We start from the raw sequence: 18,924 nt of genomic DNA, 5'->3' as shown, positions 1-18,924 counted from the left end.
AAATACCAGACTTAAAAGCAAAAGAACTTTCAATGGTTTACATGCAAGCATTGCCACCTAATCTCCAACCCATTCCTACCTTCTGATTTTAGTCCATACTCGCTCCATTTTTAAATGACCATGAGATCACAAGTTAAGAGCATTCAATTGTTATATGTCATGACAATGGAATAATGAAATTCTTATTTGCAGCAGCCTGTAAATGCAACACTGTACAGGTAACATTTTTTTTTAACACAAATTAATAACTGCAATACTGGAGCAAAAAAACTAAGTGCAACCAAAGACTAGGATGGGGTATGAACATATAATTTTGAAATGTAATGTTGGAAATACAACAGTGTAAGTTTGGAGACACAAGGAACTGCAGGTGCCGGTTTACAAAAAAACACCCGAAAAGTAACTCAGCGCGTCAGGCATCATCCCTGGAGAACATGGTTAGGTGACATTTCTGGTCTCGACCCTTCTTCAGACTTGTTTGCAGACACCAGGAACTGCAGATGCTAGTTTACAAAGAAAGACAAAATGTGCTGGAGTAACTCCGTGGATCAGGCACCATCCCTGGAGAACATGGTTTGGTGACGTTTTTGGTCACGACCCTTCTTCAGACTTGTTTGCAGACACCAGGAACTGCAGATGCTGATTAAGGAAAAAAAAACACAAAATTGCTGAAGTAATTGAGCGGACAGGTGGCATTTCTGGGAGACATGGTTAGGCATATGGTCAGACACAAGGAACTGCAGATGTTGGTTTACAAAACAAAAACACAAAGTGCTGGATTAACTCGGCGGGTAAAGCAGCATCTCTGGAGGACATGGTTAGGAGACGTTTTGGGTCAGGATCCTTCATCAGACTATACAAAACAATATCCCCCAAACAGCAAAACAGTTGCCTCTAAGTGGCACTGGCTGTGACAATATTGTCCACCTCCTTTTCTTTAATAAATCATGGCATGAGATCTTTGACCTCTTACTGCAGAGTTTAATGTCACATCTGAAAGATGGCGTTGATAATCTTGCTGCACTCCCTCAGTATTGCCCTGCGACTCTCCGCCACAGATGTTCCTTCAAGCTTCTGGAGTAGGAACAGCGAATGCAGCCTTGATTTCCCAATGCTTTCAGCAACAGGATGTGGGAATGGTCATACTAAATTCCCAGGGGAATCCTGGAAGGTTGAAAATCCAAGTAAGGTGTGATACCAAGGGTGGAAGGGAGGATCATAATATTATCACGGGTATCGGGGGTTATGGGGAGAAGGCAGATCAGCAATGATTGAATGGCGGAGGAGACTTGATAGGCCGAATTCTGCTCTTATAACTTTTGAATTTATGAACCTATCTGACTTTCCCCACACTACCAGGTGCGCTCATGTATGGTATGATCTGCCCAGGTAGGTAACGGAATAAAGTTTTTTCATTGTATCACAGTACATGTGACAACAATAAACTAATACCAATCTCAAGATTAGGTTTATTATTACAGAAACGAGGAATTGCAGTTGCTGGTTTACACAAAAGGTCAGAATGTGCTGGAGTAACTCGATGGGTCATGCAGCATCTCTGGAGGAGATGGATCAGTGTCGTTTCGGGTCAGGACCCTTCTTCAGACAGACCAGCGGACAAGTCGCGAGCTGAAACATTACCTATCCATGTTTCCCAGAGATGCTGCCTGACCCACTGAGCATTTTGTATCGTATTGGGTTTATTATTGGTATCTGTAGTGAGGTACAGTGAAAAGCTTTTGTTGGTGTGCTATTCAATCAAGTCAGATAATACTATATATTAATACAATTATGCTTTGCACATACACCAGGTAGAATAAAGGAGAAAAATTGTAGTGTGCAGAATAGAGTTTCTCATCATAATAGTGTTACAGTTTAGACTTTATACTTTGGACTTTAGAGATGCAGTGTGGGAACAGGCCCCTCGGTTTACCTAGTCCGCACCAACCAGCAATCACCCCAGGTGCTCTGATTTCCTCCCACACTCCAAAGGTACAGATTTTGTAGGTTAATTTGGTTCAGTAAGTTGTAAAATTATCCCTAGTGCGTGTAGGTTAGTGTACAGGGAGATCGCTGGGCGGCGCAGGTTTAGTGGGCCAAAAGGCCTGTTTCTGTGCTGTATCTCTAAAGTCTAATGGTATTACCCAGGTTCTCTGGAAAACTTTGTGAATTTCTTGCGAGAGCAGTCCCGAGCTACTAACAGTCTCATTTGGACCCTCAGAATATCTTTAACGGTTTGATTGTTATTATGGTGAGTCTTTCCGCTGACAAGATAGCATACAACAAAAAAGCTTTTCACTGTTCCTTGGTACATGACAGCAAACTAAATTTATTTACAAGGACCATCCTCACAACACGATATTTGATCACACGAGCAATACTAGCCAGATATCTGAAAATGCACCATTTCCTTTCAAGCAAAATACTATTGTACTTGCTCCTTGAAAGCTGGTGGGAATCTAATATTTGCATGATTTTTTGTCCAGTATAGGACTGCACTTTAGTGAGCACTGTCACACAGGATCGATTCAGTGATAGATTTCTTCGAGCTGACTTGTTGATAAAGGAAGATATTAGTATATTACAATATTAGGTTCCACTCTACAGCCAATGTTGTAATGTCACGATCACGGCAGCCATTTTGTGTAGAGCAACCTCCCACAATAATCAGTGGAACTTTCTTAGACATGTTGATTTGAGGGTTAATTATAATCTATAATTAAGTGCAAAGTCCAACCATTCCTGCTTCTCTGTGCAATTATACCTTGTGCGTTCTCTTTAATGTTTTCCCAAAGAGGGAATACGGGGCCTTGAAGCAAAGACCGAGGGCGATGTTAAGGTAGGGAATTGGGTGTGAGCTGCAGTGGCTGCCGCTAGTGGTGATTAAATTTATTCCCTTCCATATCAAAACCCAGTCGTTTTGCCCCACAGGAGGTAAGGAGATTCCTGACTACCAGCGAGGTTTGAGTGATGAACACGGAATGTAACTAAAGCAGCGGAGCGGCGGCGAGGGACTTCGTGCAAGAGCGCGTGACGGGACGCTGAGGGCGAGAGAAGGCTCTGACAGCAAGACCCGAGGGGGTGAACATTCTTCTCGCCCGTCCTCCTCCTGCTCCACTACTGTGCGGGAACCTCTGAGAGACCTGCCGAGCCTGCGGGAAGATCAGCATTTACTGCTGCTGTGTACAAAGTGGCTGGTGTTCGCGCAAACGCGCTGAACGGACGGTACAGAGACAGCCCTGTCGGCCCTGGCTTATCTATGCTGGTTTTCATGCTTCACCGCTGCCTTCTTCTACCACTGCCTCACCTCCCCCCCCCACACACACACACACACTGCTACCAACTCCAGGTGCCATCCTCAACTTCACTTTGACTGCATCTGTGCACTCCACTTGCAACTCTCCGGGGAATGGACTGACGGCTGGATGTATGATCTTGTATTTACGGACACTATTTGTCTTCATGAGTCCAAGGAACATCTTCATGCCTTGCCACTTTGAAAGACCCCCCTTCCCCTTATTAGCTCTATTTGTTTGAACATGATTTGTCTGTGTCTTATCCCTTTCAGGCCCATCTGTGCAATAAATGTGACGTCAAGAAAGGATTCACTTTGCTACCTGAAACTATTTGCTGTTCTATCCATGTATGGATTTTTGTTTGGTCAAAAACTCTTACCTTCCCTGACATAAATCTCACTTGAGTGCAGTTTCTTGAATGTACCACCAGTATATAAGGATAAACACTTGAGTCCAGGGCACTGATATTTGCTGGGAAATTATCTGTTGCTGTTCTTCCTCTTTATTTACTTTCTGACAAAAGTTGGCTTTTAAGAACAGCAATTTTGCTTTCTTTATTTTCCCCTCCCTAATTCCAGTTCAATAAAATTTACTTTTTTGCACATCAACCTTAACACGACAATGCCTGAGGGCTTCAGAAAAATGCGATCAAACAAAAGTTTACACCACCCAACATAAGGAGCTTTTTGGACGGATGCCCAAATGCTTGGCTAAAGAGCAAACAGTAAACTGCTGGAGGAACTCAGCGGGTTAAGCGGCATCAGTGGAGGGAAAGGGACAAGAAGACATTTCAGGTCTGAACCCTTCTGTAGACTGAAGCTGTAGATGGGACAATACAGTAGGGAAGAGGGTTTCAGGGGAATATGTGTGAGGAGGTTTAGAGAGGGAACTCTGAAGGTTTGGGCTTGGATGTTTTCAGGAATGGCTGCTAATCGTGGATATGGATATTCCATATGGATAATTGGAAGCCTAGATAATGCAGATTTATAGGAATGGGGAGATCAAAGAAGAAATGGAGGAAAGCACAAGACGAGCACAATTAAATGAAGAAAATGCTTTGTTTAATACATTCCCAAATGGATTGGTGAGAAAGATCACTTGTAAATGAGTTTCATGGTGAGATCTGGTTGACTTACGTCAATTTAGGCCCTTTTATTTATGGTTTAACTGGCATATAGGGGCTGATTTATGTGTGGCGATGGAAAGCAATTGGAGCATGGGTATCAAGGTTGAAATGCCATGTTCAGGTCATACGAACGGTGACTTAAGTCTGCACTTGGGAGCATTGTGCGAAGTTCTGGATGCCATGTTACAGGAAGGGTGTGATTAAACTAGAGAGGGTGCAGAGTAAGTATTCACAGGGGAGATTGTTTCCCCTAGAATGAAGGAGGCTGAGGTGTGACTTTAAAAAAGGTTTGTATAATTAGGAGGGATTGAGATAGGCACAGGTTTCATTTCCCCCGGGTAGGAAAATTGACGGCACAGGTTAAGGTGAGAGGAAAAATATAAAGTGGATCATAAGGTCATGTTTCTCACATAGAGTGTAGTGGGTATATGGAACAAGCCGGCAGAGGATGGCAAAGAGCAGGTTCATTTACAACCTGTGCAAGACATTTGGACAGGTTCATGGATATGAAAGGTTTAGATAGATAGCGGTCAAATTCAGGTAGGTAGGATAGGGTGGGTAGCATGGAACCGGTGGGCACTGTTTTTCTGCTGTGCAACACCATGAATGTATGTTAAATATGTTACCACACTGGAAGCCAACTCACTGTAGGCCTTGCCTCCTTGCCTTACGGAAGTGGGTTGGCAATTGGTATTCCTTACATCAGCCATGGATTGCAACACATATTCACCACCCTATCCCCCTCCTGCATTTGTGTTTTCCAGGCCAATCCATGTGGTCTGGTCCTTTGCAGCATCCAGCAGAGGGAGGGAATGGCTCCCAGCTCCGAATCCTTCCCAACATTTGATCCATCAAACAGTTGCAGCACTCACATTACTTTGCTATACAACCATTGTGCAGCCCACAAATCAAAGCCATTTCCTTTGAGCTCCCCTGTTCCAGGGTAATGCATCCACTTCCTTATTTCTAGCAAGTTAAATCAGTTAGACGCAAAGTGCTGGAGTAACTCAGCGGGTCATACAGCATCTCTGGGGAACATGGGTAGGTAACGTTTCAGGTCGGGACCCGTCTTGAGGTGAAATGTCTGCTGAAGAATGAAGAAAAGTCCTGACCTGAAACGTCAGCTATCCATGTTCTCCAGAGATGTTGCCTGACCCGATAAGTTACTCCATCACTGTCTTTTTGTCCAAATATTGCCCGTTGAAGTAAAATTAGTGGGGAAAACATTGAAAAAAACAATCTAAACATGGGTTTGAAAGGGGTCCTAGATACCAACATCAACCTTAAACATTGGCTTGCATTCTCCATTGAAACCAATGGAAAACTGCTTATGGTGTTAAAAACCTTTGCATTTTCTCCCTGTGTAAATGCCAGAGAATTTAGTTTAATTTTGTAAAAAGAGGTGACGTTTCGGGTTGGGACTAGGTCTGTCTGAAGTCAGTCTGAGGAAGGGTCCCGACCTGAAACGTCACCCATCCTTTTTCTCCAGAGTTGCTGCCTGACCCGCATAGTTACTCCAACACTTTGTGTCTATCTTCAGTATAAACCATCATCTGCAGTTCCTTTCTACACGTTAAATCAGTTTCTGGGTGTTTAATTCGGACACATTACTGCATCTCTTTCTACTCCTTTAAAAAGCTGTTGTCTTGCTAATAATGCCTTATGTGACTCGGTGTCAACATTTTGATTGTTAACGATGCTATGAAACGCTTGATGTATTTTCCATCTTGCGAGGCACTTTACGAATACAAGTTGTTATTAATTGTGACAGATCCTTGATTGGTGCTTGCTTCTCACAGGGTGTGTGGGGGGGAAAGATGAGAAAGGAAAAGGGTGCTGTGAGATGTTAGATTTTGAATCCTAAATCAAATAAAAAGCAACGTATGAAATTATGTAATTTACTTTGGGTTAGTTTATTCTGAAATGCAATTTAAGATTTATTAATGCTTCGATCAAGAATAGCTGGGCTGGCTGACTATGCTGGTTTAACCCTGCATGGGGAATTGAGATAACGGAGGTGATGGGAGGAGACCAATAATGCCAAATTATTCAATAGGAAAGATAATGACAATGTGTCGATAGATTTCCTGTTAATAACGTGATTAATATGTCAAATAGTTTCAGGAATGAACGAGACAAAGAGGGTGCGATTGTGTGTTTTGGACAACATTCCACACTCCACATTCATCAAAAAGATTATTAATCTGTGATTAGCTTGTTGTTTGGATAAGCTTGCTCTTTGGAGTTGTCTGTGCCATTTCCTGCATTACCATAATAGCTATACAAAAGTATTTCACTGGCTCTTTCTAAAAGCAATGTTTTTAGTTTAATTTGGAGATACACCTCGAAACAGGCCCTTCGTCCCACCAAGTTCACACCGACTAACGATCACCCCTAGTTCTATGTCCCCTTCATTAGGGACAATTTACAGAAGCCAATTAACCTACAACCCTGAACATGTTTGGAATATGGGAGGAAGCAGAAGCACCTGGAGAACACCCGCTTGTTTAGATTCATTTAGTTTAGTGCAGGGATACACCGTGAAACTGGCCTTTTGCCCCACCGTGTCCACGCCAACCAACAATCACCCGTTCACATTAGTTCAATGTCCTGCACACTCGGGGAATTTACAATAGCCAATTAACCTACAAAGTTGCACGTCTTTGGAGTGTGGGAGGAAAGCGGAGCACCCGGAGAAAACCATGCAGTCACAGGGAGAATGTGCAAACTCCGCAAAGACAGCACCCGTAGTCAGGATCGAACCAGGGTCTATGCGGCTGTGAGGCAGCAACTGTACCGGATGTGAAAGGCGCATTGTCAGTGGAAATCCTTCTGCTCTTTTGCCCTCACATTTACCTCAACTTCAAATTTATTTCTAGAGCATCTGGCTCCATGCAACCTTTCTGACTTTCAAATCTCATCATCTCTCTGGTGGCCTGTATCTTGTTCCCCAGGCTTTCGTATGGTTCACTGCTTGTTATCTAAATCATATGCCTCTCAGCCCTTGCATACTAAATGTTACAGCTAACCTCATTAATTTGCCTGGTGGGATGATTAAAAAATGTTGAGGTTTTTATTGTATCAGCCATGATCCTGTTGCAAGCAATGACTCAAGGGGGTGATTTGTATATTTCTATTCCTATTTCATATGATGACACAACATGCTGGAGTAACTCAGCAGGTCAGGCAGCATCTGTGGTCATGGATGGGCGACATTTTGGATCGAGACCCTTCCTCAATCTGATCTGAAACAAAGTTCTGGAGTAACTCAGCGGGTCAGGGTCTGATGAAGGGTCCCGACCCGAAACGTCACCTGTCCATGATCTTTCGAGGTGCTGACTGACCTGCTGAGTTACTCCTGCACTTTGTGCCATTTTGTGTATTAACCAGCATCTGCAGTTCCTAGTTTCAACATCTCCCTATTTCAATTTATGCACGGTGGCAGAGTGGTAGAACTGCTGCCTTACAGCACTGTACGGACTTTGTCCATTCTTGACTGTGACCACATGGGTTTTTACCGGGTGCTCCTGTTTCCTCCCACACTCCAAAGCTATACAGGTTAATTGGCCTCTGTAAAATTGCCCCAAGTGTGCAGGGAGTGGATGAGAAAGTGGGAGAACATAGAACTAGTGTGAACGGGTGGTCGATGGTCGATGTCGACTCAGTGGGCCAAAGGGCCTGTTTCCACGCTGTATCTTTCAATCAGTACAATTTAGGGAGATGCACAATTTTATGAACACTGTGTGTTTCTTTCCCTCTCAAGAGTTACTGTAAGCAGGGATCAGCAGTCACGGAGTTTGCAAATGAAACCAGTCAAACGACAGGATGCCCACTGCCAGATCAGTCCCCACTCAAAATCATTTTATTTATTTTGGGCAATAATGAACTTTTTCTCTCAGTCCATGTTGCAAACACCGCTAATTAGTGATCAGTGAACAAACATTGGCATCATTATAAGACACAAAGGGCTGGAATAGAGCAACGGTGGAGTTGCTGCCTCACGGGCCAGAGACCCGGGTTCGATCCTGACCTTGGATGAGCTATCCAGAGTTTGTAGTTCTCCCTGTGACCACGTGGATTTTCTCCCGGTGGTATTGGTGTGTAAACAAACACCTTTGATAATAAGGGATTGAAGAGTTTAGATATGGGACATGGTATATGTACAGGGGGATACATCATGCCCAAGTTGGACACGGTGGAGTAAAGTGCCTGTTTCCTTGCTGTATAATTCTATGACTTTACAACTATTTGCTCATGGTTCTGTGCCTTAAGATTGGCTTGATAAATGCTTGCATGGAGTGGAATTAAACAGCCTGATTCCGGAATCAATAATTTGCATCCATTTCTTGATTCACTAAAGAGATAATTTGGAAACCAGGAAAAGGTTTTGTTATGTGACATTTTGTGAATTGATAAAAATGAATGAAATGTGTTATAGGTGTTTTTGGTACAGTGTATTCCAATGGGAACATCCTATTTGTTAAATGAATGAATCACTTTGTAACCTAAAGGCTCTTACTGCAATGATTCAATGGCGTTGGAGTGAAAATTCCTCTCTGGAACTTAATAAATCAGGGAACACTTGGAATTTCTTCCAATGTCTCGTGAAACATTTTACCGTCAATGAAGTACCTTTGAAACTAGATAGACAAAAAGCTGGAGTCACTCAACATCTCTGGAGAGGAAGAAATGGGTGTCTGAGGAAGGATCTCAACCCGAAACGTCACGCAGTTTACTCCAGCATTTTGTGTCTACGGTTTAAACCAGCATCTGCAGTTCCTTCCTACACCTTTGAAGCTCTACCGGATCTCCCAGTTGTGAACCATTTTTTATCCCTTTCCCATTCCCATACTGACCTTTATGTCCTGGGCCTCCTCCATTGCCAGAGTGAAGCCACGTGCAAATTGGAGAAACAGCACCATATTTGGGTAGCTTATACCACAGCAGTAACGTTGAATTCTCTAATTTTAAGTAACTTCTACATACACTCCCCTCCCCCTCCACTCGCTCTTCACAACCCCTTGCCCCCTTCCTCCACAAAGTTAACCAGTTCCACAGTTTCTCAACTATGTATCCCTCTTGGGATCGCACCACCGCTAACCAACAATCGGCCTGTCAGGGAAGCTCCTTGCCTGAGATCATCTGTTGCTGCCCCTGATTTTTTTTCTTGTTTTAATTTGTCCCCCTGATTTGATTCTTGTAAACCTCGTCTAGACCTCTCCAAAGCCCACACATCCTCCCTCAGATACGGATCTACGTCCAGATTTAACTCTGTTAAATCAGAAGAAACAAACTTGGAAGCAGATTAAACGCCTCTCAACCATTCGAGGAACCATTGACAGTGAAACATTCTTTATTTATGGTGCATGTACGATTTATTTCTTCATAATTGTGACTGGGAATCAACTCTCCACACAGCAGAGATGCAATTCATACTCATGCTTTAGATTTAAGACATGCAGTGATAAACGGGCCCTTCGGCCCACCGGGTCCGTGCCGACCAGTGATCACCCTGCACACTAGGGGCAATTTACAATTTTACCAAAGCCAATCAACCTACAAACCTGCATGTCTTTAGAGTGCGGGAGGTAACTGGAGCACCTAGAGGAAACCCATGTGTTCATGCAAACTCTGTACAGACACTGCCTGTAATCAGGATCAGACCCAGGTCTCTGGCGCAGTGAGGCAGCAACTCTTAACGCTGTGCCACTGGATTTTATTTTGCACTGAACGTCATTCCCTTTATCATGCATCTGTATACGGTGGACGGTTCGATTGGAATCTTGTTTAGTCTTTCCACCGACTGCTCCACTGAGTGGTTAGCAGGCAACAAAAAAGCTTTCCACTGTACTTCAGTACATGTGACAATAAACTATACTGTATATTGTACCGCACAGATTATTTCATAACACATATCCAATTAACTATCCACACCAGAAATGAGTTAACGCCTTCAGATATAGCCTTGGAGGTGCCAAAGTAGTCTAACTCAACTTCATTGCTTCTGCTCTTCTGCTAGTTAGACAGCAGAGAATGAAACACATCATGCTGGGTTTCCAGTAACATTTATGATGTGGTTTCTCAAACCGTACACTTTCTGGAGAGGGAATTCATCGCAATAAACTGTTCTATTCCATTGTCAAGGGTGGCACGGTGGTGCAGCGGTAGAATTGCTGCCTTACAGCACCAGCGACCCAGGTTTGATCCTGACTACGGGTGCTGTCTGTAGGTAGTTTGTACACCCACCCCCCCCCCCCCCCCCCCCCCCCCATATGACTGCATGGGTTTACCCCGGGTTCTCCAGTTTCTACCCACACTCCCAAAGACGTGCAGGTTTGTAGGTTACTATCTTAGGTACAGTTATAAATTGTCCCTAGTGTGTAGGCTGTGGGAGGCACCGCGGAGGAACAAAGGTGGACGGCGAGGAGAGGGACGTGGCATCCAAGAAAGGAGATGGCTGGAGGCCCACAACAGCCTGTGACTCGCCTGGAACAGGCACCGCTCATGAGAACTGGAGAGTGGACTTTTGCGGAGTCAGGGGACATGGGGAGAAGGCAGGAATGGGGTGCTGATTGGGGATGATCAGCCATGATCACATTGAATGGCGGTGCTGGCTCGAAGGGCCGAATGGCCTACTCCTGCACCCATTGTCTATTGGCTATTGACTTTGAAAATGGTGCCAAAACATGGCCCCTCTTGCATGCGGGCTCAGTAGACTATTTCTATGCTATTGCTAATCGAGAATCAGGGGTATGGCATTGTTTGTGAGGAAAATAATTTCACTTAGCACTTTGCACACGTGACAATATAGGCACCATTGAAGTATCGAGGATAGTGCTGGTCGCTATCACTGATCGCTGGACTCAGTGGGCCAGAGAGCCAGTTTCCATGCTGCATGTCTAAAATCTAACGTTTTGTGGGGATCAAGAATAAATGACCCTCGGCCCTTACTAATTCAGGCCACTGGTGAGGATTACCATCAATGGAATGATGCATGCTCTTTTAAAAAAACTAGACTGTAGGATTCCACAGTTAATTCTTACAATGTTGGTTACAGTACCTAATAAAAAATAAGTGTATAGTACCGATTAGTCCAATTGGTTTTAATCAGTTGAGAAACTGGTGTTAAAATCGCCAAACCTATGGCTGATTTTTGTAAGACAACATTAAAGAGGGAGTTTTACACCCTCTTGCCAGCCAATTGGCCTTGATTGTTTGTCTGAAGAAGGGTTTTGACCCGAAACATCACCCATTCCTTTTCTCCAGAGATGCTCCCTGTCCTGCAGAATTACTCCAGCTTTTTGTGTCTATCGTCAGCCTTTATTGTTCGCTTGGCTCCTGATTTAATTAGATGCTTGCATGACTAAGGATATGGAGATTCTGTGTGGCATCAGCATGTTGGTTTGGTTCACTGCGGCCCCGGTTTGCTTTGTGGGCCAGAGGTAGGGAGGGGTTGGTCAGGACGGAGTGCATTGTTCCACATGCCAGTGAAAAGGGGTCACAGAGTAATGATCTGACAGGACGTGGTTTAATTAGGTGCAAACGTGGCCTCTAGCTAATCTCGTTGGGGTTGTGTTAATCCTTTGTCTGCCTGCCTCATTCCACAGAAAGGTTATGGACATGTGGAATCTCTGGAATTTGACCCGGTCTGTCTGCTTGGTTCACTTTCATCCATGTCCACAGCCTGTTTATGGTTGTAGGCTCACACGCACACTACGCTACACTAGGCTACACTAAACTAGACTAGACTAAACTGCAAATAGACTCAAAATGCTGGAGTAACTCAGCGGGTTAGGCAGCATCTCTGGAGAGAAGGAATGGGTGACGTTTGGGTGACGTTTGAAATGCCTGAAGAAGGGTCTCGACCCGAAATGTCACCCAATCCTTGACTCCAGAGATGTTGCCTGTCCCGCTGAGTTATTTCAGCATTTTGTGTCTATCTTTGGTTTAAATCAGCATCTGCAGTTCCTTCCGAGACTATACAGCACACACACACCCACACACGGCCATACACTACACCAGATTAAACTAGACTAGACTACACACATACACAACACACTACACTAGTGTCTGAAAAAAAGGTTCCAACCCAAAACATCGCCTGTTCCTTTTCTCCAGAGATGCTGCCTGACCCACTGAGTTACTCACGCACTTTGTGTCTGGCTTCAGTATAAACCAGAATCCACAGTTCCTTCCTATACTTCACTAGACACACACTCTGGAGGACCGGGCTTTCTATCCTCCAGGTTTGTCCTGCCATGGACTTAGTGGGCCGAAGGGCCCATTTCCACACTTGTATCTCTAAAACTAAAGATGCTGTCTGACCCTTTGAGTTGCTCTGGCACTTTGTGTTATCCTTAAGTAGATTTATTCAGCACTGGCCTTAAATGGGGATGGTTTGGTCAGGTTGAGTTTTATTCAAAGGTTTAGCTAATCTATTTCTAATGCTGTTCTGCTGTAAATCCATTTATAATTGCTGTCACGGTGGTTGTATGTGAAAATGAACAGTTGGTATACTTTTCTTTAATTATTCCTGACATTTTGCTTCCCATTGCGTCTTGTCCCCGCAGAGCTGTACACACAAACCACGGTCGGTAGGCGCATGTGTGAAGTGTTATGACCTCTGTGGTACTCGGTACAAAATCCAAATAAATAATTAACTGTTGCAACTGAAGTGTTGTCAGTGCGGGCGCGGTCCAATTTTGGTCTTTGGTCTTTTTACAGCGCAGACAGGAACTGTTGTTCGAGAGGATAAGCAAATGGAGAGGTTGAGCAGGCTGGGACTCTATTCCTTGGAGCGCAGGAGGATGGAAACATAGATATAGAAAATAGGTGCAGTAGTAGGCCATTTAGCCCTTCGAGCTAGCACCGCCATTCAATATGAACATGGCTGATCATCCAAAATCAGTAACCCCGTTCCTGCTTTCTCCCCATATCCCCGAAGAGCTAAATCTAACTCTCTCTTGAATACATACAAAGGACGAGGGCGAATCTCATAGAGGTGAACAAAATCATCAGAGCAAAATCATAGATCAGGTAAACGTACAGAGTTACTTGCCCAGAGTATGGGAATCGCGAGCTGGAGGACATGGGATTAAGGTGAGGGGAAAGATTTAATTGGAACCTGAGGGGTTATGTTTTCACACAAATAGTGCTGGGTGTATGGAATGAGCTGCCAGGGGAGATAGTTGAGGCAGATACTATTGCAATGTTTAAGAAACATTTAGACAGGTACATGGATAGGATAGGTTTAGAGTGATATGGGCCAAATGGAGGCAGGTGGGACCTGTGTGGATGGGATATATTGGCTGATGTGGGCAAGTTGGGCCAAAGGGCCTGTTTCCACACTTTATGGCTTTAGGACTCTAGGATGTACTCTAAATTTGAAAGACTTGCTCTTTGCATTTCTGGCCACTGTTAAATTAACTGGTGCGAGACCTGAGATTAGTTTAGTTTATTACTGTCACGTCTACCATGGTACAGTGAAATGCTTTTACGCTGTACAATATTCAGTCAGCGGACTGACAGATACCAAGCCATCCACAGTTTACAGGTGCAGGGTAAAGCGTATAATGTTTAGTGGAAGATAATGTCCAGTAAAGTCTGATTAAAGATTGTTTGAAGGTAACCTATGAATTAGATGGTAGGTCATGGATTGCTCTCTAGTTGTTGATAGGATGGTTTGGTTTCCTGATAACAGCTAGGAAGAAACTGTCTCTGAATCTGGAGGTGTGCTTTTTCACTATTCTGTACCTCTTGCCTGATGGGAGAGGGGAGAAGAGGGAGTGACCGGCGTGAGACTGGTCCTTGATTATGCTGGTGACCTTGCCGAGGCAGCGTGAAGTGTAGATGGAATCAATGGAAGGGAGGTTGGTTTGCCTGATGGTTTGGGCTACGTCCACAACTCTCTGCAATTTCTAGCGGTCTTGGATGGAAGTGTTCTCAAACCATGCTGTGATGCATTCCGATAAAATGCTTTCTATCGGGGGTGACTCTGGAATAGGTTGCATTTCTTTGTAAATTGGCATTATATGTGCCATCTGTGTTTTTACAACAACCTGGCACTTTTGCAGTCACTATTACTGTTGCTAGCTTTATTCTTGATTTATTCAACTAAATATAAAATTAGATCATTGGAGGCTGAGGGGGTACCTGATAGGAGTATATAAAATTATGAGAGGCATAGATAGGGCGGACAGTGTAAACTGTTTTTCCGGGGTGAAGATGCCAAAGACCAGAGGGTACAGCTTTAAGGTGAGTGGGTCAAAGTTTTAAGGAGATGTATGGGACTATTATTTTTGGAAGGGCAAATTTTTACGGAGATGTGCGGGGCAAGTTTTTTTACACAGAGAGTGGTGGGTGCCTGGTGCAATTTGTCAGGAGAGGTAGTTGAGGCAGATATGAAAGTGGCATCTAAAGCTTTTGGTCCCTATGGACTTGCAGGAAATGGAGGAATATGGATCATGTGCAGGCAGAAGATATTGGTATAATTTGGCATCAAGATTGACATGGTCTCGTGGGCAAAATGACCTGTCCCTATATTGTACTTCCCTATTCTATGTACTATAGCTGTACTGGACTTTGAACTTTAATTGGTATGGATGTCAGGGGTGATGGGGAGAAGGGGAGAAGGGGAGAAGGGACAATTTAAAATTTTCAAATGTGAAAATTAACTTAGAAACCTGCACGTCTTTGGGAAGTGGGAAGACACTGGAGCACCCGGAGAAAACCCACACAGCCACGAGGAGGACAAACAAATTTTGTACAGACTGGACCCGAGGTCAGAATCAAACCCAGGTCACTGGCACTGTAAGGCAGCAGCTCTGCCGCTGCGCCACTGTGCCGCTCCTGAGGGGCAGCTTTTTCACACAGATAGTGGTAGGTTTATGGATCGAACTGCCTGAGAATATAGTTGAGGCAGATACTTTAACAACGTATAAAAGATATTCGGACAGGTAAATGGATTGAAAAGGTTTAGGGGGATATGAGCCAAACGTGGACAGGCGGTATAGATTGGCCAAAGAGCCTCTTTCCATGCTCTATGACTATGACTAAGAAGCATCATATTCTTTGATCGGCACTGGAATCAGCCTAGATTTTTATTTTGTGATCTCTTGAGTTAGATACATAATCCTAACCTACTGACTGCAAAGTGAGAATGCAGCTGGCACTAAATGCAAGCAAAAAAGCCAAGCTGGCTAGGTTACAACACCTCCATTTTGTAGCTCTCAGAATGATACAGAACACAATGTCAGGTCATTCAGAAAATATGGTTCCAGGACTGGGAAAGTTCAAAGTCAGATCTACTATCTCAATTGTTCCAAGTAAAAGCAAAAAACGGCCAAGTTAACAAGTCCGAAGACAGCTTCACCTCTACGAATTCACGAGAGATGATGCTGCCTTACCCGCTGAATTACTCCAGCACTTTGAGTGTTTTTTTGTTGTAAACTAGCATCTGCAGTTCCTTGTGTCTACAACTTATTAAATGTTTTGAAGTTGAGGGATGACATGTTATTTATATTTCAAAAGCCGTTTAATTAAATTGAACTATAATTTAAAACTGCAAACTACTTTCCATGATTTGACAACTTGACAGAGTCTGAGATAGCTAAACAATATAGCATCTTCAATCATCCTAAGAGGATCTGGAACCGACCATCTTGGGAAGTATTTGTCTGATATTTTAACCATTATGCAACTGCACCCAGAGATATGAAGTAGAAAATCCGCCTCATTTTAAATGCGTGTCCAGCTTTTGGAAGCTTGCTCAAGCATCAATTGTCAAAAGAGTGTTTCATTGTCATATGCCCCAAAAACAGAACAATCAAATTCTTACTTGCAACAGCATAACATCGCCTGTGAATACAGTACCCATAGATAACATCATAAACAAAACAAAAAAAATGTATGCCTAATATTAGACCAAAAAAAGTCCAAGGTCCCTAATACAACCAAGGCAGTCTGCAAAATGGACACAAAGTGCTGTAGTAACGCAGCGGGACAGGCAGCATCTCTGGAGAACATGGATAGGTGATGAGTGATAGGGATAGAGTTACTCCAGCAGTTTATGTCCTCTGGTGTATTAAACTGCATCTGCAGTTCTTTGCTTCCACAATACAGATTGTAATTTGTAGTTTAGTCGGTTTTTGTAGTGTTCAAGCGCCTGATGTTTGTTGGGATGAAACTGTTCCTGAACCTGGAGGTCACGGTTTTCGGACACTCGTACATCCTTCCCGATGGCAGGGTTAAGATGAGAGCATGGCCAGTGTGGTGTGGGTCTCTGATGATGCTGGCTGCCTTTTTGAGGCAATGTTACTACAAATCCCTGCGATGGTGGGGAGATCAGTACTCATGATGGACCGGGCAGTCTACCCTGTTGGTCGACACAAAATGCTGGAGTAACTCAGCGGGTGAGGCAGCATCTATGGGGAGAAGGAATGGGCGACATTTCGGGTCCAGACCCTTCTTCAGACTGATCCTGTTCATCAGTTTATTGATAACCTCCACTTTTCTGCAAAAATCGCCAATGAATTTCAGTCCATCAAATGGAGTGGGATACTGACCAAACACAATAAATATTTAAACCGTTCCCAACAGTTGAAATTGCAGCATCGATCAGATCTCTTTTGCAGTACTGCAGTGAGTTACATCACATTATTGTAAATAGTAGCTTGAATTGTTTAGAACCTATTGTGATGAAGAACAGTTTGCCCTGGGTGGGGATTGCGTGTTCCGAAACATCGTTTATTGGAACAGTAATTAGATATACTTATCACGAGCTGCTGAAGTGCATTCATATGAATTTAAACTTTATTGTGCCAGCATTACTGCGCGCTGATATATTTTTTATGACAGATGGACTTACATTTATTTAGAAGCAAGGAACTGCAGATGCTGGCTTAGTAAAAAGGACACAGTGTTCAATGGTTTAAAGTACCGAAAGTACATTGAAATTCTTCTCTTGCATATAGATCAGTAAAATTATTACCATACAGAGGTACAATCTCCATTTAAGTACATAATGCAGTGAAACAGCCCACTGAGTCTATATGCAATAGACTTTAGACTTTAGAGATACAGAGTGAAAAGAGGCCCTTCGGCCCACCGATTGGTGATAACCACGTACATTACCCCCATCCTACATATAAGAGACAATTTACAGAAGCCAATTAACTTACGAACCTATGTGGCTTAGGCGTGTGGGAGGAAACTGGAGCACCCGGAGAAAACCCACGCGGTCACATGGAGAACGTCAAAACGTACAGACTGCACCCGTAGTCAGGATCGAACCTGGATCTCTGCCGCTGTAAGGCAGCAGCTCTATCGTTGCACAGCCCCAGATAGTCACCAGGTTTTGGCGGCATTTCGCAGTCCCAACTGCAGCTGGCCATGAAAGCCCATTGCTGCCGTCACCTCCATCTGGTCATTCCTCTCCTTGTTCAGCCATCTTCAACGTTCTTGCCCCGGGGCACCTCCTGCAGCCGACCTTGAGGGCTTGGAAGATAAAACTTCCAGTTCTTATTATCGGCCCCTTGTTCCAGCGTCTGCCGATGTCGCTGACTCCTTCCACCTCCTCTCCGCTTCCTGGTCTTCGGGGACTAGCAAAGTCTGGCTCGATGGCTTCCCTCTTTCGTTTCCGCACAGCTGGAGTAACCCAGTGGGTCACGCAGCATCTCTGGAGAGTTTTGAGTTTAGTTTATTGTCACGTGTACCGAGGTACAGTGAAAAGCTTTTGTTGCGTGCTAACCAGTCAGCGGAAAGACAATACATGTACAATCAAGCCATCCACAGTGTATCGATACAGGATAAAGGGAATAATCTTTAGTGTAAGATAAAGCCCAGTAAAGTCTGATCAAAGATAGTCAGAGTGTCACCAATGTGGTTGATAGTAGTTCAGGATTGCTCTCCTGTTGTTGGTAGGATGGTTCAGTTGACTGATAACAGCTGGGAAGAAACTGTCCCTAAACCTGAAGGTGTGCGTTTTCTGTGTGGGCACTCTTGTGTGTGGGTTTGGGTATGTGTGGGTGCACCATTGTTGGAAAGCTTGTGTACCTGTGTGTGATAGTTGTATTTGTAAAAGGTACGTGCCTGTGTGTATAAGTGTTAGGTATCTGTGTATGGGATGAGATTGTTGCATTTATTTCAGGGTGTGTGTGGGTGGGTGTGTCTGTGTATGGGAGAGGGCGTGAGTGCACAAAACCATGAGACAAACAGATCAGCACAGAACAGAGTCTCTTGTCCAGAGTAGGTGAATTAAGAACCAGAGGACATGGCTTTAAGGTGAGGGGGGAAATATTTATTTGGAGCTTGAGTGGTGACCTTTGTGCACAAAGGGTGGTGGGTGAATGGAACGAGCTGCCGGAGGAGGTGGTTGAGGCAGGTGCTATCGCAATGTTTAAGATGCAGGTACATGCATAGGGTAGGTTTAGAGGGATATGGGTCAAAGGCAGACAGGTGGGACTGGTGTAGATGGGACATGTTGGTCTGTGTGGGCAGGTTGGA

General features: G+C 44.0%; 1 protein-coding gene across 5 annotated transcripts in view; it reads left to right on the top strand.

The window, feature by feature from the left end:
- Positions 1-18,924, top strand: part of pcdh1 (protocadherin 1) — a 349,600-nt gene that overhangs the window by 40,804 nt on the left and 289,872 nt on the right. Inside the window, exon 3 of one of the 5 annotated variants that reach the window (XM_033029855.1) lies at positions 2,932-3,601. The exons of the other annotated variants lie outside the window; for them this stretch is intronic. Coding sequence (XP_032885746.1) covers positions 2,932-2,967 — 36 coding nt within the window. The 3' untranslated portion in view covers positions 2,968-3,601. Of the gene's footprint in view, positions 1-2,931; positions 3,602-18,924 lie in introns of those variants that run through there. 5 annotated transcript variants of the gene reach the window in all.

Source organism: Amblyraja radiata, chromosome 11 (assembly GCF_010909765.2).
Source record: "Amblyraja radiata isolate CabotCenter1 chromosome 11, sAmbRad1.1.pri, whole genome shotgun sequence".
Lineage (NCBI taxonomy): Eukaryota > Metazoa > Chordata > Chondrichthyes > Rajiformes > Rajidae > Amblyraja > Amblyraja radiata.
Note: the sequence above shows the minus strand (reverse complement) of the source record. Positions and strands in the feature narration are given on the sequence as shown.